Source organism: Callithrix jacchus, chromosome 17 (assembly GCF_049354715.1).
Source record: "Callithrix jacchus isolate 240 chromosome 17, calJac240_pri, whole genome shotgun sequence".
Classification (NCBI taxonomy): domain Eukaryota; kingdom Metazoa; phylum Chordata; class Mammalia; order Primates; family Cebidae; genus Callithrix; species Callithrix jacchus.
In genome coordinates this window covers 26,895,696-26,922,527 of record NC_133518.1, presented here as the reverse complement: position 1 = coordinate 26,922,527, position 26,832 = coordinate 26,895,696, and the positions used below count along the sequence as shown (strand labels likewise).

General features: G+C 39.2%; 1 protein-coding gene across 1 annotated transcript in view; it reads left to right on the top strand.

Annotated features, from left to right (window-relative positions):
* Window positions 1-10,520: 10,520 nt before the first annotated feature.
* Window positions 10,521-26,832, top strand: part of GFM1 (G elongation factor mitochondrial 1) — a 48,464-nt gene continuing 32,152 nt past the window's right edge. Inside the window, exons 1-8 of the mRNA XM_002807655.5 lie at window positions 10,521-10,699; window positions 11,534-11,686; window positions 12,070-12,202; window positions 12,953-13,157; window positions 15,131-15,247; window positions 18,145-18,295; window positions 19,327-19,484; window positions 20,235-20,319. Coding sequence (XP_002807701.2) covers window positions 10,619-10,699; window positions 11,534-11,686; window positions 12,070-12,202; window positions 12,953-13,157; window positions 15,131-15,247; window positions 18,145-18,295; window positions 19,327-19,484; window positions 20,235-20,319 — 1,083 coding nt within the window. The 5' untranslated portion in view covers window positions 10,521-10,618. The remainder of the gene's footprint in view (window positions 10,700-11,533; window positions 11,687-12,069; window positions 12,203-12,952; window positions 13,158-15,130; window positions 15,248-18,144; window positions 18,296-19,326; window positions 19,485-20,234; window positions 20,320-26,832) is intronic.

Here is a 26,832-nt window from a genome sequence, read left to right as displayed (position 1 = left end):
CTTATCAGGTTCAGGAGTTTTTGGGCTGAGGCGATGGGGTCTTCTAGATATACTGTCAAGTCATCTGCAAATAGAGACAATTTGGCTTCCTCCTTTCCTATTTGAATACCCTTTATTTCTTTTTCTTGCCTGATTGCTCTGGCTAGAACTTCCAGTACTATAATGAATAGGAGTGGTGAGAGAGAGCATCCTTGTCTAGTGCCAGATTTCAAAGGGAATGCTTCCAGTTTTTGCCCATTCAGTATGATATTGGCTGTTGGTTTGTCATAAATAGCTTTTATTACTTTGAGATACATTCCATCGATACCAAGTTTATGGAGGGTTTTTAGCATAAAGGGCCATTGAATTTTGTCAAAGGCCTTCTCTGCGTCAATTGAGATAATCATGTGGTTTTTGTTTTGGTTCTGTTTATGTGGTGAATTATGTTTATAGACTTGTGTATGTTGAACCAGACTTGCATCCCCAGGATGAATCCTACTTGATCATGGTGGATAAGCTTTTTGATGTGCTGTTGCAATCAGCTTGCCAGTATTTTACTGAAGATTTTTGTGTCTATGTTCATCATGGATATTGGCCTGAAGTTTTCTTTTCTTGTTGAGTCTCTGCCGGGTTTTGGTATCAGAATAATGTTGGTCTCATAAAATGATTTGGGAAGGATTCCCTTTTTTTGGATTATTTGGAATAGTTTCAGGAGGTATGGTAATAGTTCCTCTTTGTGTGTCTGGTAGAATTTCGATGTGAACCCATCTGGACCTGGGCTTTTTTTGTGTGGTAGGCGCTTAATTGCTGCCTCAACTTCAGATCTTGTTATTGGGCTATTCATGGTTTCGACTTCTTCCTGGTTTAGGCTTGGGAGGATGCAAGTGTCCAGGAATTTATCCATTTCTTCCAGGTTTACTAGTTTATGTGCATAGAGTTGTTTGTAATATTCTCTGATGATGGTTTGAATTTCTGTGGGATCTGTGGTGATTTCCCCTTTATCATTTTTTATTGCATCTATTTGGTTATTCTCTCTCTTTTTTAAATTAACCTGGCTAGTGGTCTATTTTGTTGATCTTTTCGAAAAACTAGCTCCTGGATTTATTGATTTTTTCAAGGATTTTTGTGTCTCTATCTCCTTCAGTTCTGCTCTGATCTTAGTTATTTCTTGTCTTCTGCTATGTTTTGAGTTTTATTGATCTTGCTCCCCTAGCTTTTCAATTTTGATGATAGGGTGTCAATTTTGGATCTCTCCAATCTTCTCATGTGGGCACTTATTGCTATATATTTTCCTCTAGAGACTGCTTTAAATGTGTCCCAGAGAGTCTGGTTTGTTGTGTCTTTGTTTTCATTGGTTTCGAAGAACTTCTTTATTTCTGCTTCATTTCATTGTTTATCCAGTCAACATTCAAGAGCCAGTTGTTCAGTTTCCATGAAGCTGTGTGGTTCTAAGTTAGTTTCTGAATTCTGAGTTCTAACTTGATTGCACTGTGGTCTGAGAGACTGTTTGTTATAATTTCCATAGTTTTGCATTTGCTGAGGAGTGATTTACTTCCAATTATGTGGTCAATTTTCAAGTAGGTGTGATGTAGTGCTGAGAAGAATGTATATTCTGTGGATTTAGGGTGGAGTGTTCTCTAAATGTCTATCAGATTTGCTTGTTCCAGGTCTGTGTTCAAGTTCTGGATATCCTTGTTAATTTTCTGTCTGGTTGATCTGTCTAATATTGACAGTGGAGTGTTAAAGTCTCCCACTATTATTGTCTGGGAGTCTAAGTCACTTTGTAAGTCATTAAGAACTTGCCTTATATATCTGGGTGCTCCTGTATTGGGTTCGTATATATTTAGGACCGTTAGCTCTTCTTGTTGTATCGATCCTTTTACCATTATGTAATGACCTTCTTTGTCTCTTTTGATCTTTGTTGCTTTAAAGTCTATTTTATCACAGATGAGAATTGCAACTCCTGCTTTTTTTTGCTCTCCATTTGCTTGGTAAATCTTTCTCTATCCCTTTATTTTGAGCCTTTGTGTATCCTTGCATGTGAGATGGGTTTCCTAGATACAGCACAGCAATGGGTTTTGGCTTTTTATCCAATTTGCCAGTCTGTGTCTTTTGATTGGTGCATTTAGCCCATTTACATTTAGGATTAATATTGTTATGTGTGACTTTGATCCTGCTATTTTGAAGCTAGCTGGCTGTTTTGCCCATTAGTTGATGCAGATTCTTTATTTTGTTGATGCTTTTTAGCATTTGGTATGTTTTTGGAGTGGCTGGTACTGGTTGTTCCTTTCTATGTGTAGTGCCTCTTTGAGGAGCTCTTGTAGAGCAGGCATAGTGGTGACAAAATCTCTGAGTACTTGCTTGTTCATGAAGGATTTTATTTTTTCTTCACTTATGAAGCTCAGTTTGGCTGGATATGAAATTCTGGGTTGAAAGTTCTTTTCTTTAAGGATGTTGAATATTGGCCCCCACTCTCTTCTGGCTTGTAGGGATTCTGCCAAGAGATCTTCTGTGAGTCTGATGGGCTTCCCTTTGTGGGTGACCCAACCTTTCTCTCTGGCTGCCCTTAGTATTTTCTCCTTCATTTCAACCCTGGTGAATCTGATGATTATGTGCTTTGGGGTTGCTCTTTTTGAGGAATATCTCTGTGCTGTTTTCTGTATTTCCTGGACTTGAATATTGGCTTCCCTTGCTAGCTTGGGGAAGTTTTTCTGGATAATATCCTGAAGAGTATTTTTCAGCTTGGATTTATTCTTTTCGTCACATTCAGGTACACCTATCAAACGTAGATTAGGTCTCTTCACATAGTCCCACATTTCTTGGAGACTTTGTTCATTCCTTTTTGCGCTTTTTTCTCTAATCTTGGTTTCTCATTTTATTTCATTGAGTTGATCTTCAACCTCTGATATCCTTTCTTCTGCGTGGTCAATTCAGCTATTGAAACTTGTGCATGCTTCATGAAGTTCTCGTGTTGTGGTTTTCAGCTCCATCAATTCACTCATATTCCTTTCTAAGTTGTCCATTCTTGTTATCATTTCCTCAAATCTTTTTTCAAGGTTCTTAGTTTCTTTGCATTGATTTAGAACATGTTCTTTTAGCTCATGGAAATTTCTCACTACCCACCTTCTGAGTTCTGATTCTGTCATTTCATCACACTCATTCTCCATCCAGCTTTGTTCCCTTACTGGTGATGAGTCGTGATCCCTTGTAGGAGGAGAGGTGTTCCGGTTTTGGGTATTTTCCTCCTTTTTGCACTGGTTTCTTCCCATCTTTGTGGATTTATCCACCTGTCTGTGTAGTTGCTGATTTTCAGATTGGGTCTCTGAGTGGACGTCCAGGTTGTTGATGATGAAGTTATTTCTGTTTCTTAGTTTTCCTGCTAACAGTCTGGCCCCTCTGCTGTAGGACTGCCGAGGTCCACTCCAGACCCTGCTTGCCCAGGGATCACCTGCAGCAGCTGCAGAACAGTAAGGGTTGCTACCAGTTTCTTCATCTGCTATCTTTGTCCCAGAATGATGCCTGCCAAATGTCAGTCTGATCAGTCTTTTGTGAGGTGACTCTTTGAATATACGGGGGTCAGGGAGCTGCTTGAGGAGACAGTCTGTTCTTTAAGGGAACTCAAGTGTTGAGCTGTGAGTTCCATTGTTCTTTCAGAGCTGCTAGGCAGGTACATTTAAGTCTGCTGCAGCAGAACCCATACACCCCCTTTTTTCCTCAGGTGCTCTGTCCCAGGGAGTTAGGGCTTTATTTATGAGTTTTGCCACTGCCTTTTTTTTCCAGGCTGCCCTTCCCAGCAAGGAGGCAGCCTAGTCACTGTCTGCCTGCAGATGCTTTGCTGAGCTCTGCCCTGCTACCATTGAGTTTCCCTATAGTCCTGTTTATATGGGTGTAGTTAGAACTGCCTCGGCAATGGTGGCCCACCTCTGCAATGACAAACTCTCTTTGTTATGGAGGGTTGCCTCAGCAATGGTAAGCTGCCTCAGCAATGGCAGACTACCTCCATAGGGGTGGAGTGCCTCTGTAATGGCAGACGCCCCTCCTCCACCGAGTTGCACCATCCTGGGTTCAGCTGTGCTTGCCATGAAACTCTCAACCCCAAGCATTTCCAATTGCTGGGTTTTTTTGTTTGTTTTTGTGGGGGTGGGACCTTCCGAGCCTGATCACCTGGCTCCCTGCCTCCTAGCCTTTTTTTTTTTAAGTTGAATGGTTGACTGTCTCCTAGGTGTTCCAGTCACCTGCTGAAAGGGTGCTGGAATTGTGTGATTTTCCGTGTGGTGACCCACTGTGCCGGCTGAAACAACGGCGCTGCCTGTGAATCTCCTGGCCAACTTAAAAGGACAACCAGACCAGTGTATTTTGTATGGAGAGCCACTGCGCTGTGGCGCCTGCAAAACAGCCATGCTGGCTAAAATCGCCACGCATTCCAAAACAGCTGCACTGGTGACCCATAGGGCTCCTCAGCCAAGGAATCTCCTGTTCTGTGGGCAATAAAGATCCGTCTGGAAATGCAGCATCCACTCACCCTTTACGCTTTCACTGGGAGCTGCAATCCTGAGCTGCTCCATTTGAATAAATATCGTGGACCCAAAGAGTTTAGCAGAGAGACAGAGAAGGAGAGAGAGTTCTCACACTGCCATGGGAGGGGATCCAAAGGCAGTCATCATTAAATTTAATTGTAGACAACTTTTTTTTTAATCTTCCGATTGTGACTGACACATACCATTCATAACATGCTTGAACTTTCTGATTTGTACTAAACATCTCTCTTTCTTAAACCAGTCATTTTATTCAAGGACTAAATTTACCATATTAGATTCTTTCTCATATAAAATTATTTTTCTTTAAGCTTTCTTACAAGAAAAGAAACCTCTTTATTTTTGTAACTTTCTTTATGTCTCTGTTATTTTCTGTTGTTTTTTTTAACCTTCTTTTATACATAACAAATTTATTTAAAAATAAACTTGGAATTAGACAAAAATTGTTCACCTTTGTATAAAGGACTTTTTTTGTTTTAGAAGGAGTTTTTCTACAGTATATATGTATGTGTGTGTATATATATATATTTAATTTATTTATTATGCTTTAAATTCTGGGATACATGTGCAGAAGGTGCAGGTTTGCAGAGGTATACATGTGCCACGGCGGTTTGCTGCATCCATCACCCCATCATCTACATTAGGTATTTCTCCTAATGCTATCCCTCCATCCCCTCCTATTCCTTCCTAGTCCCCCACCCCCTGACAGGCCCCCATGTGTGATATTCCCCTCCCTGTGTCCATGTGTTCTCACTGTTCAACACCCACTTATGAGTGAGAACATGTGGTTTTCAGTTTTCTGTTCTTGTGTCAGTTTGCTGAGAATGATGGTTTCCATTTTCATCCATGTCCCTGCAAAGGACATGAACTCATTCTTTTTTTTATGGCTGCACAGTATTCCATGGTGTATATGTACCACATTTTCTTTATCCAGTCTATCATTGATGGGCATTTGGGTTGGTTCCAGGTCTTTGCTATTGTGAACAGTGCCACAATAAATGTACATACGCATGTGTCTTTATAATAGAATTGATTTATATACTCAGTAATGGGATTGCTGGGGTATATTGGGTATATACTCAGTAATGGGATTGCTGGGTCAAATGGTATTTCCATTTCTAGATCCTTGAGGAATCACTACACTGTCTTTCACAATGGTAGAACTAATTTATACTCACCAACAGTGTAAAACTCTTCCTGTTTCTCCATGTCCTCTCAGCATCTGTTGTCTTCTGATTTTTTTCATGATCACCATTCTAACTGGCATGAGATGGTATCTCAATGTGGGTTTGATTTGTATTTCTCTAATGACCAGTGATGAGCTTTTTTTCATGTTTGTTGGCTGCATAAATGTCTTCTTTTGAAAAGTGTCTGTTCATATTCTTCACCCACTTTTTGATGGGGTTATTTTCTTGTAAATTTGTTTAAGTTCTTTGTAGATTCTGGATATTAGCCCTTTGTCAGATGGGTAGATTGCAAAAATTTTTAAAGGAGGAGCAGAGGTCAAAACCTTGTTATTGCCCAGTGGTTGGGCAGCTGACCTCACAGTCTTTTGCTTTCACTGATTTGCTAATTTATATTTGGCACACTTGGGAAGGAAAGAAGGGGAAGGGTTACAGGAGCTGAACAAAGGCAGAAAATTACTTGGTGGCAGATGCAACTTTAAGGAGGGGTCTGGATTGTGCAAACATGGAGGACATGACCCAGTTCCAGGCTCTGGCCAGTTGTGATAACATCTTTGCAACAATTTCAAGGCCTATAGCTAGCTTGAATGCTGGGAACTGAAAAGGGAGTTATTTTCCCAGTCCTTGGGCCCTATGGCCTGGTCAGTGGCGTCAGCAAGCTGCTTGACCACAGATTCCAGTTCTTTGGTCTTTTCTCTCTCTTTACCCTCCTTCTCATCCAAGGGAGGAGGTGGAGGCCTGTGAGGAGGCAGATGGGGTGGGGGTCTCTGCTCTCATCATAACTCAAAAACTCTGACCAGTGATCCACCTTTGGAAAGCCATCTCACTTCTGTGTATAAGAGAAGGTATGTGTGCTCTGCATCCATCTCCTTACAGAGCTGCATGAACAGACATGAGTTAAGGGCATGTACTTTAATGTGGTTGATAATTTTTATCACAACCTGCAAAATGTTAAGTTCAGGTGACACTTTTTGGTTAGCTAGCATTTCTCTGTGGAAGATTCAGTGTGTAGACTCAAATTCAGAAGCAACCTCTTTGACCCCAAAAGTAAAACCAGAAAGCCATCCAGTCATGGGAGCTGCTCTGTCTGTGCATTTACCCACACAAAATAACTAATTCAGTTTTGCTATGTAATCCTTCAAAGACTTGACTAATTCCACAGCCGTGGTGTTGGTTGCAACAAAAACGCACATAATAGCCAGGTGCCGTGGCTCACGCCTGTGATACCAGCACTTTGGGAGGCTGATGCAGGCAGATCACGAGGTCAGGAGTTGGAGACCAGCCTGACAATCCTGATGAAACCCTGTCTCTACTGAAAATGCAAAGTTAGCTGGGAATGGTGGTACACACCTGTAGTCCTAGCTACTTGGGAGGCTGAGGCAGGAGAATTGCTTGAACCCAGGAGGCAGAGGTTTTAGTGAGCTGAGATCGTGCCACTGCACTCCAGCCTGGGCTACATAGTGAGACTCCATCTCAAAAAAAAAAGTGCACATAATATATCCTCATGCTTATGCTCCTGAAAAATCATACGAAAACAAGCATTATTGCCTTGCTGACAACCTTGGTAAACTCATCAACCTGGATTGCGCACCACAATGACTCATTAATTCTTTTTAACAATTGTGCCTAAATATCCCCTGCTATTTCATCAATTCCTCTATGGTGCTGGTCAAAAGAGGCATCCATGCCACCTTTTGAACTGCAGCATCTCCTAGAAGTTCATGACAAATGACCTTAGCAGCAGGTAGGTTCAACTATTCACCAATAGTAAAGGGCTTCTTAACTTTAGCAATGTTGTTAGCCAGTATAAATGATGTTCTCAGTGCAGACACATTTGATGAAGTGGTGACCTTACATAATTGCTTCTGTTCTTAGTGTTCATGATTTTTCTTTAGAAAAACTCCAAAGGCTTCTCTTTTAATGCAGGGTGCTTGATCTCCATGTGGCAAAGAAGTTTTGAAAGTTTTCATGGCTTTGTTGGATAGCTCCTTGCCACAAATTAAAGCAGGCTTGGAGAATGTGAATTACCTGTTGCAATGAACCTGCAATTTAAGCAGGTATTTTCTTTTAAATGCAGCTTTCTTTTTATTGGTAGTCTTAGAGTCTTCTGTTGTCTCATCATTGGGTCTTTCCCCATTTTCAAAGAAGCTTTCCAGTGACATTTGTTTTTTACTCATTTTGGCTAGGGTTAGCTTGTGTGCTTACCAAAACTGTGTCTGAGACAAGTGCTCAGTGTGGGAAGGAAGTGCGGATGGAAGTGATAAATAAAATAATGGGTGGGCCACACATGGACTAAAATAAGTGTTGGATTTTGACTTTAAAGCCTGCCATTAGATGCAGCTGTACAATTGAAATACATCAACTCACTTGCCCCTGAAAAGCTTGCCACCAGGTGCAGCTTTTGTCACTTGTCACTAACAGGATTTTAATATGACTCTTCAAGCAACTGATTTATTATGTTCTCTGTGCAGTCAAACCTCTCTGCTAATGTTAATCTGTATTTGCAGCTGCTCCCCAGCACTAGCAGCCTTGCCTTAGCTCCACCTCAGATCATTACGTAATTGTTAGATTCTCATAAGGGGTGTGTAACCCAGATCCCTCTCATGCATAGTTCACAATAGGGTTCATGCTCCCATGAGAATCTAATGCCTCTGCTGATCTGACAGGAGGTGGAGCTCAGGTAGTAATACAGTTAATGAGGAAGGCTGTAAATACAGATGAAACTTCACTGGCTCATCCACTGCTTACCTCCTACTGTGTGGCCTGGTTCCTAACAGGCCATGGACTGGTACTGGTCCCTGGCCCAGAGGTTGGGGACCCCTGTGTTAGAGCATGTAGATGCTGAGTACATGCACCAACCACAGGTCCATCTTTGTGTACTTGACTTTACCAGTATTTTATGAATATGTATGTACACGTACTGTGTTGCCAGTGAAGGGTCTTGACTACAAATCATACAGGTTCTTGGCATTTTGAACAAAGAATTGGACAAAACACACACACACACACACATACACACACACATACACAAGTAAAGCAATGAAAGAATGGAGCAAATGAAGGCACAAATGTATTGAAATGAAAGTACACTCCACAGAGTGGAAGCAGGGTCTAGCAAGCAGCTAAAGAGCACCTGATACAGAATTTTAAATACCAACTAGAGGTTTCCTATTGGTTACTTGGTTACACCTTATGTAAATGAAGGAGTGGCCCACAACCAGTCTGATTGGTCACAAGAGGCGACCAATCAGAGGCTGAAGTGAAGTTACAAAGTTACACATGAGGACTCGGCCTCCTACCAGTCTGATTGGTTGCTGGAGGGGACCAGTCAGAGGTACTTTCCATTTTTTCATCTGCAATCCAGTGCATTGCCAGTAACCTCTGATCCTTTTGTTACTTGGGAGTGGAGAGGTGGAGTTTTCCTTTTGAGTCATTTCTAGGAAGTCAGCACCAATTGGCCTTAAGTTCCCTGCCTCCAGACCCTGTTCTCCTGCCTCACCCATAAAGGAAATTCCCTAGAGATACTAAAGGCTATCTCTCTGTCTCTGAGCAGCCCACTCTGCCTCTCAGAGTGTAGTTTTGCTTTTTTTTTTTTTTTTTTTTGAGGTGGAGTCTCCCTCTGTTGCCCAGGCTGGAGTGCAATAGCATGACCTCAGCTCACTGCAACCTCTGCCTCCCAGGTTCAAGCGATTCTTCTGCCTCAGCTTCCTGAGTAGCTGGGATTACAGGCACGTGCCACCATGCCCAGCTAATTTTTGTATTTTTAGTAGAGAGGGGGTTTCATCATGTTGGTCAGGCTGGTTACAAACTCCTGACCTCGTGATCCACCCATCTCAGCCTCCCAAAGTGCTGGGATTACATGCATGAGCCACCGCTCCCAGCCAGCCGTGCTTTTACTTTACTATACATTTTTCTGCCTAATCTTACTCTGTACTTGCTTTCAAATTCTTTGGTGTGGCAAAGTCAAGCACCTGAACCAGTCCACTGACAACAGCAAGGATAGAAGTAGTGAGATCAGTTAGGAGGTTATTACAATACTTCCCTCCAGAAATAGCAGTACTGAGAGGTGGGGAGAAGCAAGTTCTGGATATTTTTTTGAAAGTAGAGCTTACAGGATATGCTGACTGATTAGACCAGAGACATTGGAGCATGATGTCAAAGTGACTAACATTTTTGGCTAGAGTAACTAAACTTTACATTTATGAGATAGAGAAGACTGCAGAAAAAGAAGGTTTGTGGAAGAAGACCCGAAGCTCTGTTTTGGACCTGTTAAGTTCACTCACGCCTCTAACATCCAAGCAGAATGGTCAAGGATGTAGTCTTCCACATGGACTGGACGTGTCATGTCTGACTTTGAACAATAACAAAGAACATTTTGAAATGAGGAAAAGTATTTGTAATTGTAATTGGTAGTTCATTCACTATAATTTTTCCACTTTCTCTTTCAGGCCATGTCCTACAGAAAATTTAAAAATACATATTTGTTATAGACAATTTTGCTTTTTTCTACTTAAATTCTGTTATAAACATTTCTCCACATTGCTTTATAGACCTAACAACCATGTTTAAAGGCTGTATTTTCATATAGAGGTAATATTTTAAAAAGAAGACAAACACCAAAGAAGGACTCCCCTTCCCCAATCCATACACCTGTGCGGTCTTACTGGGAGCAAACACTTGATTAGCTCTGCAAAGCGATTGCACTTTCTCTTCCAAGTCGGGAGAGGGCGCGCGGGCAGCGTAGGCACTGCTCCGCGCACCAGTCCAGTTGTTCCTCTTTCTTTCCCTCACTATTATTCCTCGCGTCCTTTGCCCCGGAAGCGCTCTTACAGCTCTGGCTGCCGGCGTGACTTTGAGCGCTTTCCGGTGCTCTGCCGGCAGCTGAAACGACCCGGAGCCTCGGGACTTTGAGCGCTTGCCATGAGACTGCTGGGAACCGCCGCCGTCTCGGCTCTGGGGCTTGGAAGGGCCCCCGCCTTCCTGGGCTGGCAAAGGAAGCAGGTACTGGAGCACAGAGAAACTGAATCGGGACCATTCCTGGGACCTTGTGGTCCCTTCAGGGCCATAGAAGGCAGTGACACCCCAGGGTCCTCCTGACAGCGCCGATACTGACGGTAGCGCGTCAGTGCTGAAAAACCCCTCCGTGCCTGCACGTTTGCTGATTAACTCGTTTGTTTGGTTCAATCAACTAAAAGTGCCTGTCGCTCGGATACCTGGATGTTTTATCTACCTTTTCTAAGTCCCCCACGCCCCTTTCCCTAGAAATAGTTGTGGTTCATTTTGGATTTGCAGTCCTGTAGGGAGATATTTAAGCTGTGTCTGAATTCCGTAAAATAGGGATCCTCACCCCCTTCTACCAGAGTGAAGTTAAAACAAACTTCATGAATTGTTTTTGTTTCGAGGGAATTGGAAATCTCTGGGGGCTGTCTTGGAGCCACTAGTACCACTGCATAAAGCATGAAAGTTCTTGAACATATTTGTCGTCTGTAAACTACAGTAAAAGAGAAAGGGGAAAAAAATAAATTTAAGCTGACACTTGTGTATTTTCTATTCGTTTTTGGAGTTGTCTTAGTGATTTCGTCAGCCCCAGTGTGTATTTTCAAATCTGTAGCAAAAAGTATCTCCCATTTTATTTTAATTTATTCATTCATTAATTTAAAAGAATACATCTTTCTGTCTTCTCTTGTAGTCTCTCCTCTGATTACAAGAGTTCCAAGCTTAACCGTTTCCCCTGCCGCCTTTCTCAGCCTATCTCGTATCTACTGAGATTTCTTGGAGGAATAATGTCCACCATACTCCTTTTGATTGTCTGTTGTGCTCTCTTATTTTTTTCAGGTTAATTGGAAAGCCTGCCGATGGTCTTCATCAGGGGTGATTCCTAATGAAAAAATACGAAATATTGGAATCTCAGCTCACATTGATTCTGGGAAAACTACATTAACAGAACGAGTCCTTTACTACACTGGCAGAATTGAAAAGATGCATGAGGTATATATTCATGGTTGATTCCAGATTAAGTAGAGCCTGATTTTAATTGTTTTGTTGCTATTACTTAATAAAGCTTACAAAACTGAAAGATTAAAACAATGGTAACAGTGGACCTTTGACAGTTAGGCTTATCTGTCAAAGTTGCTTAAGTATCTGTTTTCTGGTTTTCTTTCTTTTTTGTGGATGGGGTCTCACTTTGTTTCCCAGGCTTGTCTCAAATAATAATCCCGGGGTCAAATTATCCTGCTGCCTCAGTCTCCCACAGTGCTTGGATTATAGGCATGAGCCACTGCACCTGGTACCTATTTCCATTTCAGTTAAGATTTCTTTCCTTCTTAGAATGCAGAGGCAGAGACAATCTGAATTGCTGTGCTTGTGTTTAGGTGAAAGGTAAAGATGGAGTTGGTGCTGTCATGGATTCCATGGAACTAGAGAGACAAAGAGGAATTACTATTCAGTCAGCAGCCACTTATACCTTGTGGAAAGATGTCAATATTAACATTATAGATACTCCTGGTGAGTTGGATTCTTGATTTTATTGCAGCTTCTTATGGCAAAAGCACATTTGGTTCTTTCTCTTACTGTGACCCAGTTAATTTTCGAGTATCAAATACTCAAAAGCATAACGCTGAATTCCTATTAAAGAAGACTGACTTGGGACCTACAGCACTTTATCCTTATGTCTTCTTTAAAATTTGTGCAAATAAATTGTGAGTAGGCAGAGTCTTGCATTTTACATATTCTAGCTGATTCTAAAGGTACCTTTGCTCTAGTATCTTCTTTTTTTTTTTTTTGAGACGGAGTTTCGCTCCTTACCCAGGCTGGAGTACAATGGCGCGATCTCAGCTCACCGCAACCTCCGCCTCCTGGGTTCAGGCAATTCTCCTGCCTCAGCCTTCTGAGTAGCTGGGATTACAGGCACATGCCACCATGCCCAGCTAATTTTTTGTATTTTTAGTAGAGATGGGGTTTCACTATGTTGACCAGGATGGTCTCGATCTCTTGACCTCGTGATCCACCCGCCTCGGCCTCCCAAAGTGCTGGGATTACAGGCTTGAGCCACCGCGCCCATCACTCTAGTATCTTCTTAAAGTGACCTTGCCGGGCCCTGCACCTAAGGGTTGGTGAATAGTATTGGTGAGCTCAGGAATCTACATGCTAATTAGAAGACTTATGTGATGAGCAGAGATAGAAAAACATTTAATAGTGCATATATTAAACATTCAGGTTGCTCTTTAAGGCCCTCCCTTTCTTCATCTTATTCAGGGCATGTGGACTTCACAATAGAAGTTGAAAGGTCCCTGAGAGTGTTGGATGGTGCAGTCCTTGTTCTCTGTGCTGTTGGAGGGGTACAGTGCCAGACCATGACTGTCAGTCGTCAGATGAAGCGCTACAACGTTCCGTTTCTAACTTTTATTAACAAATTGGACCGAATGGGTTCCAGCCCAGCCAGGGCCCTGCAGCAAATGAGGTAATGAGCCTTAGAATGAACAAAGAGGATGTTATGGTCTAGACGGCAAACTTTATATCCGGAAGGATGATTAATTCGCTGTCACTAAACTTTATTCTTAAATTTAGTGTTTTTGTAAATTTAAAAATGTGTTTATGTGAGTCCTTAGTAAGTGGAACACTCATTTTAGTAAATTAGCTTGCGATATGATCTCATCTACTACCTTCTCTGTAAAATAGGGAAAATGTTACTTAAATTCTAAAGGGAGTTGAAGATGAATTCAGAAAACAATCTGACTGTTTATATTGTTTCGCCATTTTTAGAGAAGTTATAATCTAGATTCAGAAAATACCTTGTGTTTTATTTAGATAAAAGATCATCTTTGCTTTGAATTTTTCCTCGAATCATTTTAACTAATGCCCTTAAGTAGTTTGCCATAGAGATGAGATTTTGTTTCCAGAGGGAACCGTATTTTCTAGAACAACAGTAACACTTCCTATCTGTATCAGATAGAACCAGTGGTATTTATAGCATTTAAAATTTTATGCAATACTGTATATTTCACAAAGCCTTTTTTTAAAAAGAGTCAGAATTTCACTTTTCACCTTTGGTGGATGTGCAAATGTAGCTATAGAGTTCATATTTACATTTCACACGGCGTAGTTGACAGATACATAAGTGTAAAGTTTATGGTAGTGGACAAGGTGAGAAGGGCATGTCTGATTATAAAAAAGTCTGATGGAAGTGAAATATTTGTTATGAAAGTGAACATTTTCTTATTTGGGTGTTTATAACTTTTTTTTTGGTAAAACGTTTTACTTTTTGTCCTTATTTTACTTGTGCTTGGCAATAGATGGACTTTTTTCACCAAATCTTCTTCTGAATTCCAAGAAAACTCTCTTTTGGCATTTATTTGATTACTTTGGTTCATTCTTTTTTCCACTCCCATTTATTTGTTTTCTCATTTTGTAAGTTCTGTTAAACAGATAAAAATCTGGAACCTCTGGATCTGACCTTCATGTCTTATCTTTTCTATCATACTTACATTTTCTCTCTCCTTATTTTGCATTAAGCTTATGAGAGAATTTTTGAGGTTAATCTTCCACTTCACTAATTTGATACTCATTTGTGTCTCTTTAGTTACTTAGGCTGCCTTCAAACTTTTTTTCCAGCAATTATGTATTTAATTTTCATAAACGTTATCTTTTATTGCAACATCTTTATCAGTAGAGGTAATTGTTCCTCAAATCTTTACATTTTATTTTTTTTCCTTTAGTAACTCTCTTCTTGGAGAATAGTGCTATTAACTTCACACTTCTCTTTCAAGCTTTTGGTTTCCTTCAGATGTTTGGTGATTCTTAGACCTTTAAGCATAGTTATAGATGGGAGTCTAGAGGCTAGACTAAACAGTGGTAGCTAGAGCATGTTCTTCTCCAGTGAGAATTCCTGCCAGTGAATGTAGTTTCTGTTGAGTTTTGAGCCTGGCTGGGGTACAGGCTGATAAAGAGTGTTTGACTTCAACACCAACTCTGAGTTTTCCTATAAGAATAGGAAAAATATTAAATATAAGAATAGGAAAACTCAGACTGGGTGATGAAGTCAAGCACTCTTCAGATAGCTGTACTCAGTTTTGCCAGGGTCAGTTAATGTAAGAATGAGAGGTGGGCTCGGCTATCCTATTTAATTTCCTGGCCAGACCCCCATTATCTGTTCTTCTGACTTCTGCTTTTGATCCAGTGTATCTGGGGATCTGATGGTAAAACAGTTATTCTGGAGTTCTTTTTGTTGCCTAAGTGGGATTGTGGCTCCCTGAGCTCCTTGAGTTATATTGTCAGTCTGTTCCCAACTGCTGTACATTTTCTGTTCTGACCTGATGTTAACACCCTTATCAGTTCTCCAGTGTCTTCCATTGATGTTTTAAAATATTCATTTTGTCATTTCAAAGGGATTTGGGGAGAAGAAAAAAAGTAAACCAGTGTATTTTTATTTTTCAGGTCTAAACTAAATCATAATGCAGCATTTATGCAGATACCCATTGGTTTGGAGGGTAATTTTAAAGGTATTATAGATCTTATTGAGGAACGAGCCATCTATTTTGATGGAGACTTTGGGTAAGTGCTAAAAATACATTATTAAAATTTTATATTTTAAAAAGCATTAAAAATAAGGAAAGGATAAATTCATCAAACCCAGAGTAGGTATTTTTTTGATATGTGGCTGGAAGAATACTCTGAGATGATTTTGTTTCAATACCTTTAATCCTAGTTGCTCCCCATTTTAATATTTAGTCTGAGAGAGACTATGTTACTTTTTGGTATTATACTCATATCACATTATGGCATGCATGGTGTGGTAGAAGGAGGCCTTCAGTTTGGGTTAGGAAATTTTTAGGTTAATAAATATATCTTTTTCCACTTGTTCATTTATTCATTTATTCAGTGGACTTTTATAGAGCAGCTGCCAGGTCTGGGGTATTGAGATAAAAATTAGGAAGAAAATAGAGATCATAAATATTTGTTCTACCTGCTTTATAATTACATGGGCAAAAATGATTAATAAGTTAAAACAGTTAAAATTGTACAAATGTGGTTTGGGAAATACAAGAAATAAATTGGTAACTTTTTGACATGGTATTTGGTCCATCAGCTTTTGAGTGACTTTTACATACAAAGTACTGTAATTGTCTGGTGGTTATTAAACCTTAGCATCCTTAACAATCACCTGCAGACTTTGTTGAAAGACATAGTCCTGGCTCTACCTCCAGAGATTCTGATTAGTAGATCTAGAGAGGGGCCCATCATTTGCATTTCTGGAAGGTTCCCAGTTGATGCTGCTCTTACAGGTCTGCAGGCCACATTTTGAGTTACACTGATCTAGACAATATAGGGAGTCGTAAATGATCCTTTGTTTTGAGGAGTGACCTCTGTAGCTTGGTAGTTTCTCCAAAGGCACTTCCTGAGGTATTTCCTTCCTCTGCTATGGAATTGTGATTGCAGGTCTGGCAGGTGGGTGAATGGCATTGTGATCAGTGAACTGTAGAATTTATCTTCATCAGCCATCTTATAGGCAGGAAAAGGATGGAGTCTTTCCAGTGGATAAGGTGTTTCTTTCACTTTTTATGTGACAACTGATTAATGACAACAGTTTACTTAACTACTCCTTAGGATATAGGGCCCAATATAGCAAGGTGTTTCATTTTTTTTTTTCCTACTTTATTCACTGCTATGTCCCAGCCCCTACAACTGCCTAGTACATAATAGGGACTCAAAAATATTTGTAAATGAATAAATAAATCCACTTTCCCAGAATTACCAAGGTATATCTTTCTTTCCTTTTTTTTGAGATGGAGTCTCGCTCTATTGCCAGGCTGGAGTGCAGTGGCCCGATCTCGGCTCGCTGAAACCTCTGCCTCCTGGGTTCAAGCAATTGTCTTGCCTCTGCCTCCTGAGTAGCTGGGACTACAGGCGTGCACCACCATGCCCGGCTAATTTTTTGTATTTTTAGTAGAGATGGGATTTCACCATGTTAGCCTGGACGGTCTTGACCTCCTGACCTCATGATCCGCCTGCCTCAGCCTCCCAAAGTGCTGGGATTACAGGCGTAAGCCACTGAACCTGGCCAAGGCACATATTTCTGTTGTCAGAAGTAGAGGCTCTTAAACATTGTTGTACATCAGAACCACAGATGCAGCTTCTTCATGTACATGTACCCTTCCCCAGCCCTAGTTCACTATATGTATATTTGGAAAGGAATCCACAAATTATTCTGACATGTGAAAGGGTAAGAAGCAGGGAGCTTGCCAGGAAGGATGAAATGAAGATTTGAAGGCTGTGAGGAGCCTTCTTTAGAATATTAAGAGTTACTTTTTGTTTCTTTGAAATGGCTTATTTTCTATTTATTAAAGTTAGGAATGTGTTTTCTGAAAAGCTTATTTTTTTGACATTAATTTCCATTTTTAAAGAAATACCTTGAAAAATTTTTGGACTGCTTTTAAATATCAAGTATATTTATTTTAAATATCAAGTATATTCACATTTTATTTGTGATTTTAGCTGTTCAGCCTCTGAAGGAATGGAGAACTGATGTCACGGGTTGAAGAGTCTGTCATATTTAGTCACCCTTTTTTTTAAAACTGCAAACTGGGATATTCTTTGTTAAAAACTATATGATCAGGTCTGTTATTAATAGAAAGGAATAGAGTAAGGTCCCTCTAGAGCTGCTTCTAGAGATTTTTAGTTTGTGATTAATAAGAATATGATTAATAGAATTTTCAAGAGCTCAGATGGGCCTCAGACAGGTTGGCTTTGAATCTTACCTCTTCTGTTTACTAGTAGGACAGCCTTGGGCAAATTACTTTGCCTATGTAAGTTAGTTTCCTGATCTGAAAATGCAGATACGATAAACTATTTCGTATATGAAGATCAATAAATTACTTGTCAGATATTTAGTTCCGTGCTTACTATATTATAAGCATTCAATAAATGGGTGCTCTTATTACTTTGCATGCTTACCAGTTTTAAAGTAGTTAGAATACAGTAAAAACTACACTGAAGAATTTAAACTTGGATTCAGTTGATACTTTTTCAAGTCATTGTTTTGAACTTGTATTTTACTGGGTATTGAATAAGGATAAACCAGGTTGCATTAAATTGGGAAAAATTTTGTATTACATTGTGTATCATCTTCTATAAAACTTGATATGCTGGGAAGTAGAATGTGATGTCTGTTATAAAACTAGGAATGTTTTTCTCATTACAGTGGACTGTTTTAGCTTTTCCATTTATTAGTAGTACAGCCTTGACCTTAAACTTGCCTGTTTCAGTATTTTTGTCTACTATTCTGTCTACATTTTAAAGGTATATGTTAGTCTTATTTGCCATTTGAATGCAAATGTATCAGAGCTCTTTCTTACCCCAAAAAATGTTTAACCCTTAAGCATATCTTTTTCATTAGTCCTTCATATATGAAATTGAATATCTTTAAACCACCAAAATATTTGTTTTCGTAGTGAGATTGTTCGATATGATGAGATTCCCGCTGAATTAAGGGCAGCGGCCGCTGACCACCGACAGGAGCTAATTGAATGTGTTGCCAATTCAGATGAACAGCTTGGTGAGATGTTTCTGGAAGAAAAAATTCCCTCAATTTCTGATTTAAAGGCAAGTGCTCTCAAAATAAGTCATATTAACAACAAAAAAAATTGTTTTTTTGTAGGGAGGGGACGTGATGCTTTTGTGTATGGGCTTTATTAATGAAATCTCAGTACATTTATTTAAAATAATTGGCTTCCTAAAAAATACTTGACATGGTATATAACTTTGTTTAGGTGAGTTATATAATAACTTCAAATGAGAAAAGTTGTTGGGTCCCCTGAAATTATTGGGGACCTGATTTTAGTCTCTATTAGTGCCAGCCCTCCCAAGAGTATCAGTTCATTTTATTTATTTGTTGGTTGTGGCACTATTGTTGGCCTCTTCTAGCTGCTAGAGCTAAAGCTCCACTACATATTCTGTAAGGTCTTTTCAGCCAGCAGGACACATTGATGGTGTTTGGGGCAGGCCCTGGAGCCTGCTACTGTCATGACTTATAATTTATGAGAGATTTGTACTGTTTGGTTTCTTGTGTGTATGTTCTTTACAAAAAGAAAAGATAGTTAAATGTTTCTTAATAGAGAGTATGTTCATATAGCTTAAATATTTAAAAGGTATACAAAGGTAAATAGTAAACACCTTCTTATTTTTTCTTCCATCTGCCCAGTTCTCTGCCCCCTCCCTGAAACAGGTTACCAGTTATTAGCTTCTAGTGTACCTTTCCAGAGGCTTTTACACATATATTACTTTTTCCTTTATACAGTCGGATCGCATACTGTTTGCAGTGTTCTATTAGTGTGTCTATTTTCTGTGTGTGTGTGTATATATATATATATTTAGCAAATTGAAAGTGAGAATTAGTGATTCCAAGAGTGTTGAAAGCAGCTGTGTATTAAATCACTTCCCAGCTCTTAAGAAGGAAGTGATTCTTATGTTTGTATTTTGACTTTAAGTTCATTAGGGACCTGATTTTAGTTTCTGTAAGAGTCAACACTCCAAAGAATACAGTATCACTTCATTTTATTTGTTTGTTTGTAATTGACTTGAAGCACAACATGTAATTTTAACATTAACTATCATTAAATTGTTTTCTTTTGTAGCTAGCAATTCGAAGAGCTACTCTGAATAGATTATTTACTCCTGTATTTTTGGGAAGCGCCTTGAAGAACAAAGGAGTTCAGCCTCTTTTAGATGCTGTTTTAGAATACCTCCCAAATCCATCTGAAGTCCAGAACTATGCTCTTCTCAATCAGGAGGAGTAAGTCTTAAAAATTGAGTCTTAGTTTATACAGAAATACTTTTATATTTATATGCTGTGAAGGAATTTAAGGATGGTCCTTCTAGTTATATCTGTGACTTTTTTTTCATAATTTGCAAAAATCATGGTTTTTATTTGGGTAACAATTTTGACATATAGAAAAATGTTTATTATTTGTTCCCATAGCATATTTTGTTTGTGAGTTAAAAGTGATGATTCGTTTTGCTATCTCTCAAGGTTTATATCATTAGAAAATTTTTTCTCACTTGGGACTAACTGTTTTCAGACATACTATTAAAAAAAAGGCTTTAAAAAACAAACGTCAAAAAAAACTTTTTATTTTTCTTTCTTTCCCTTTGAGACCATTTCTGTGTTTTTTGGTCTACTCTTGTCCAATCACTATGTAGTAACTAAGCTCTAGAGTTTTTTCTTTTTTTTTGAGACAAAGTGTTGCTCAGTTGCCTAGGCTGGAGTGCAGTGGCACATTTAATAGCTCACCCCAGCCTTGAACTCCGGAGCTCGAGTGATCCTCTCACTTCGGTCTCCCAAAGTGTGGGGATTACGGGCATGAGCCACTATACCCAATTGAGAACTTATTTTTATTTATCTCTTTCAGTGAATTTTACTTATGAGTGACACGAGTAATATCCCACACATGTGCTTTTTTTCAGATAATGCTTCTTAATGAAATAAATTGATAGAAATATTAAATAATTACATCTCATAGATTTGTATTTCTTTTATTTTAAGTGAGTCAAAAGAGAAGACCAAAATCTTAATGAGCTCCAACAGAGATAATTCCCACCCATTTGTAGGCCTGGCTTTTAAATTGGAGGTAAGTTGCTTTCTAATGTATTTAACTGCTGTCTGTAGAATTTTTTTCCCTCTAGGCTTTATTCCCATTCTAAAATGACTCTGACCTTTATGAAACATTTGAAAAATAGGAAAAATAGAAAGAAGAGGTAGAGAATTTCCACGGTTCAGACACTCAGATGATGGCGGTTCTTTGTTATTAGGTGCATTTCTTTCTAGTCTCTTCTCTTTGCCTAAAGAGGGTAAATTTTTACCTAAATCATGCTACCTGTATAATATTGTCTTGCTCTTTTTATTTAATGTCACATTAGATAATGGTGCATGTTTCTATAAGTAGTTTAAACATTTTAAATAGTAGCAAAATAGTCCATCAAGCAAATACACCAGAATTTGCTTACAATTTCTTAATTGTTAAGATGTTTATATTGTTTCCAGGTTTCTACTGTTATCAATAACATTGGGTCCATTTCTAGAAATGTGTCCTAAGGAACTATTGAGGGGTAGCAAATTGATGTTAACTTCAGCTTACCTTATAAAACCGAACTCTCATAAACAATTGAAAATTCCCAGGAATTACAATTTGATAAATAAACTGAGGTACATTCTTACAGTGTAACATTATTCAGACTTTTTCATCTTGATGAAATAAGTTTTGATTTTTAAAAACAATCAATGCTTTAAAGTTTATATAGTCAAATATGTCAGTCTTTTTGTTTAGTCATCCTTTAATTTCTAACCTTAGAAACCTTCTATTTGTATATATTTAGTTAATATTTGCTTTTGTTTTTTCTACTTTTTTATGGTTTTCTTTTTTTCCTCATCATTAATTCAACTGGAATTTATTTTGGTGGGTAGGATCTAAATGTATCTCCTCTGACTCCAAATAGAATATCAATTGTCCAGTTGTGTATAAACAATCCTTGCTACCTTTTCCATTGATTTGTCATGTTTCTTTATCATCTATTGACAAATATATTTTATACTTTAAATTTTTATACTATATGGACTCTATAGTCTAATATGGGTTAGTTCTATATTGTCTGAGTTTCAAGCATTTAAATATGTTTTTATATCAGTCAATGTTAGTTTTATCTTATTACCATAGTTTTTGAAAAATTTCTCTTTTTACCTATTTATTCCTCCAAATGAATTTTTTTTTTTTAAGACGGAGAGTCTTTCACCTACTCTGTTGCCCAGGTTGGAGTGCAGTGGTGCCATCTCGGCTCACTGCAACTTCTGCCTCCTGGATTTAAGCAATTCTTCTGCCTCAGCCTCCCAAGTAGCTGGGAATACAGGCACACCACCATGCCTGACTAATTTTTGTATTTTTAGTAGAGTTGGGGTTTTGCTATGTTGGCCAGGCTGGTCTTGAACTACTGAACTCAGGTGATCCACCCTCTTTGACCTCCCATAGTGCTGGGATTACAGGCGTGAGCCACCAGCCTAGCCACAGAACTCTTTTTTTTTTAAATTTTTTTATTGGATTTTAGGTTTTGGGGTACATGAGCGGAGCATGCAAGACAGTTGCGTAGGTACACACATGGCAGTGTGCTTTGCTTTCCTTTTCCCCTTAACCCATGTTTGGCATTTCTCCCCAGGCTATCCCTCCCCATCTCCCCCTCCCACTGGCCCTCCCCTTTTCCCCCCAATAGACCCCAGTGTTTAGTACTCCCCTCTCTGTGTCCATGTGTTCTCATTTTTCATCACCCGCCTATGAGTGAGAATATGCAGTGTTTCAATTTCTGTTCTTGTGTCAGTTTGCTGAGGATGACGTTCTCCAGATTCATCCATGTCCCTACAAATGACACAAACTCCTCATCATTTCTGATTGCTGCATAATATTCCATGGTGTATATGTGCCACATTTTTCCAATCCAGTCTATCATCAGTGGGCATTTGGGTTGATTCCAGGTCTTTGCTATTGTAAACAGTGCTGCAATGAACATTCGTGTACATGTGTCCTTATAGTAGAACAATTTATAGTCTTTTGGATATATACCCAGTAATGGGATTGCTGGGTCAAATGGAATTTCTATTTCTAAGGCCTTGAGGAATCGCCACACTGTCTTCCACAATGGTTGAACTAATTTACACTCCCACCAACAGTGTAAAAGTGTTCCTTTTTCTCCACATCCTCTCCAGCATCTGTTGTCTCCAGATTTTTTAATGATCGCCATTCTAACTGGCGTGAGATGGTATCTCAATGTGGTTTTGATTTGCATCTCTCTGATGACCAGTGACGATGAGCATTTTTTCATATGATTGTTGGCCTCATATATGTCTTCTTTCATAAAGTGTCTGTTCATATCCTTTGCCCAATTTTGAATGGGCTTGTTTGTTTTTTTTCTGTAAATCTGTTTGAGTTCTTTGTAAATTCTGGATATCAGCCCTTTGTCAGATGGGTAAACTGCAAAAATTTTTTCCCATTCTGTTGGTTGCCGATCCACTCTAGTGACTGTTTCTTTTGCTGTGCAGAAGCTGTGGAGTTTCATTAGGTCCTATTTGTCTATTTTGGCTTTTGTTGCCATTGCTTTTGGTGTTTTGTTCATGAAGTCCTTGCCTACTCCTATGTCCTGGATGGTTTTGCCTAGATTTCCTTCTAGGGTTTTTATGGTGCCAGGTCTTATGTTTAAGTCTTTAATCCATCTGGAGTTAATTTTAGTGTAAGGTGTCAGGAAGGGGTCCAGTTTCTGCTTTCTGCACATGGCTAGCCAGTTTTCCCAACACCATTTGTTAAACATGGAATCCTTTCCCCATTGCTTGTTTTTGTCAGGTTTATCAAAGATTGTATAGTTTTAGCTATGTTGTGTTGCCTCTGATGCCTCTGTTCTGTTCCATTGGTCTATATCTCTGTTTTGGTACCAGTACCATGCTGTTTTGATTACTGTAGCCTTGTAGTATAGTTTGAAATCCGGTAGTGTGATGCCCCCCGCTGTGTTCTTTTTGCTTAGAATTGACTTGGCTATGCGGGCTCTCTTTTGGTTCCATATGAAGTTCATGGTAGTTTTTTCCAGTTCTGTGAAGAAAGTCAATGGTAGCTTGATGGGGATAGCGTTGATTCTGTAAATTACTTTGGGCAGTATACCCATTTTCACGATATTAATTCTTACTAACCATGAACATGGAATGTTTCTCCATCTGTTTGTGTCCTCTCTGATTTCGTTGAGCAGTGGTTTGTAGTTTTCCTTGAAGAGGTCCCTTACGTTCCTTGTGAGTTGTATTCCAAGGTATTTTATTCTTTTTGTAGCAATTGTGAATGGCAGTTCGTTCTTGATTTGGCTTTCTTTAAGTCTGTTATTGGTGTAAACGAATGCTTGTGATTTTTGCACATTGATTTTATATCCTGAGACTTTGCTGAAGTTGCTTATCAGTTTCAGGAGTTTTTGGGCTAAGGCGATGGGGTCTTCTAGGTATACTATCATGTCGTCTGCAAATACAGACAGTTTGGCTTCCACCTTTCCAATTTGAATACCCTTTATTTCTTTTTCTTGCCTGATTGGTCTGGCTGGGACTTCCAGTACTATATTGAATAGGAGTGGTGAAAGAGGGCATCCTTGTCTAGTGCCAGATTTCAAAGGGAATGCTTCCAGTTTTTGCCCATTCAGTATGATATTGGCTGTTGGTTTGTCATAAATAGCTTTTATTACTTTGAGATACGTTCCATCGATACCGAATTTATGGAGGGTTTTTAGCATAAAGGGCTGTTGAATGTTGTCAAATGCCTTTTCTGCGTCAATTGAGATAATCATGTGGTTTTTGTTTTTGGTTCTGTTTATGTGGTGAATTACGTTGATAGACTTGCGTATGTTGAACCAGCCTTGCATCCCCGGGATGAATCCTACTTGATCATGATGAATAAGTTTTTTGATTTGCTGTTGCAATCTTCTTGCCAATATTTTATTGAAGATTTTTGCATCTATGTTCATCATGGATATTGGCCTGAAGTTTTCTTTTCTTGTTGGGTCTCTGCCGGGTTTTGGTATCAGAATGATGTTGGTCTCGTAAAATGATTTGGGAAGGATTCCCTCTTTTTGGATTGTTTGAAATAGTTTTAGAAGGAATGGTACCAGCTCCTCTTTGTGTGTTTGGTAGAATTCGGCTGTGAACCCGTCTGGACCAGGGCTTTTTTTGAGTGGTAGGCTCTTAATTGCTGCCTCGACTTCTGCCCTTGTTATTGGTCTATTCATAGTTTCAGCTTCCTCCTGGTTTAGGCTTGGGAGGACACAGGAGTCCAGGAATTTATCCATTTCTTCCAGGTTTACTAGTTTATGTGCATAGAGTTGTTTGTAATATTCTCTGATGATGGTTTGAATTTCTGTGGAATCTGTGGTGATTTCCCCTTTATCATTTTTTATTGCATCTATTTGGTTGTTCTCTCTTTTATTTTTAATGAATCTGGCTAGTGGTCTGTCTATTTTGTTGATCTTTTCAAAAAACCAGCTCTTGGATTTATTGATTTTTTTTGAAGGGTTTTTCGTGTCTCAATCTCCTTCAGTTCAGCTCTGATCTTAGTTATTTCTTGTCTTCTGCTGGGTTTTGAGTTTTTTTGATCTTGCTCCTCTACCTCTTTCAGTTTTGACGATAGGGTGTCAATTTTGGATCTCTCCATTCTCCTCATATGGGCACTTATTGCTATATACTTTCCTCTAGAGACTGCTTTAAATGTGTCCCAGAGGTTCTGGCATGTTTTGTCTTCGTTCTCATTGGTTTCGAAGAACTTCTTTATTTCTGTCTTCATTTCATTGTTTACCCAGTCAACATTCAAGAGCCAGTTGTTCAGTTTCCATGAAGCTGTGCGGTTCTGGGTCGGTTTCTGTATTCTGAGTTCTAACTTGATTGCACTATGGTCTGAGAGAGGCTGTTTGTTATGATTTCAGTTGTTTGCATTTGTTGAGCAGTGCTTTACTTCCAATTATGTGGTCAATTTTAGAGTAGGTATGATGTGGCGCTGAGAAGAATGTGTATTCTGTGAATTTGCGGTGGAGAGTTCTGTAAATGTCTATCAGGTTTGCTTGCTTCAGGTCTGAGTTCAAGCCCTGGATATCCTTGTTAATTTTCTGTCTGGTTGATCTGTCTAATATTGACAGTGGAGTGTTAAAGTCTCCCACAATTATTGTGCGGGAGTCTAAGTCTCTTTGTAAGTCATTAAGAACTTGCCTTATGTATCTGGGTGCTCCTGCATTGGGTCCATATATGTTCAGGATCGTTAGCTCTTCTTGTTGTATCGATCCTTTTACCATTATGTAATGACCTTCTTTGTCTCTTTTGATCTTTGTTGCTTTAAAGTCTATTTTATCAGAGATGAGAATTGCAACTCCTGCTTTTTTTTGCTCTCCATTTGCTTGGTAATCTTCCTCCATCCCTTTATTTTGAGCCTTTGTGTATCCTTGCATGTGAGATGGGTTTCCTGGATACAGCACATTGAAGGGTTTTGGATTTTTATCCAATTTGCCAGTCTGTGTCTTTTGATTGGTGCATTTAGTCCATTTACATTTAGGGTTAATATTGTTATGTGTGAATTTGATACTGCCATTTTGATGCTAAGTGGCTGTTTTGCCTGTTAGTTGTTGTAGGTTCTTCATTATGTTGATGCTCTTTAGCATTTAGTGTGATTTTGGAATGGCTGGTACTGGTTGTTCCTTTCTATGTGTAGTGCCTCTTTTAGGAGCTCTTGTAAAGCAGGCCTGGTGGTGACAAAATCTCTGAGTACTTGCTTGTTCGCAAAGGATTTTATTTTTCCTTCACTTCTGAAGCTCAGTTTGGCTGGATATGAAATTCTGGGTTGAAAGTTCTTTTCTTTAAGAATGTTGAATATTGGCCCCCACTCTCTTCTGGCTTGTAGTGTTTCTGCCGAGAGATCTGCTGTGAGTCTGATGGGCTTTTCTTTGTGGGTGACCCGACCTTTCTCTCTGGCTGCCCTTAGTATTTTCTCCTTTATTTCAACCTTGTTGAATCTGACGATTATGTGCCTTGGGGTTGCTCTTCTTGCAGAATATCTTTGTGGTGTTCTCTGAATTTCCTGCATTTGAGTGTTGGCCTGTCTTGCTAGGTGGGGGAAATTTTCCTGGATGATGTCCTGAAGAGTATTTTCCAGCTGGTATTCATTCTCTTCGTCCCCTTCTGGTACACCTATCAAACGTAGGTTAGGTCTTTTCACATAGTCCCACATTTCTTGGAGACTTTGTTCATTCCTTTTTGCGCTTTTTTCTCTGATCTTGGTTTCTCGTTTTATTTCATTGAGTTGGTCTTCGACTTCAGATATTCTTTCTTCTGCTTGGTCAATTCAGCTATTGAAATGTGTGCATGCTTCGCGAAGTTCTCATATTGTGTTTTTCAGCTCCTTTAATTCATTCATATTCCTCTCTAAGTTATCCATTCTTGTTATCATTTCCTCATATCTTTTTTCAAGTTCCTTAGTTTCTTTGCATTGATTTAATACATGTTATTTTAGCTCACAAAAGTTTCTCATTATCCACCTTCTGAAGTCTAATTCCGTCATTTCTTCACAGTCATTCTCCATCCATCTTTGTTCCCT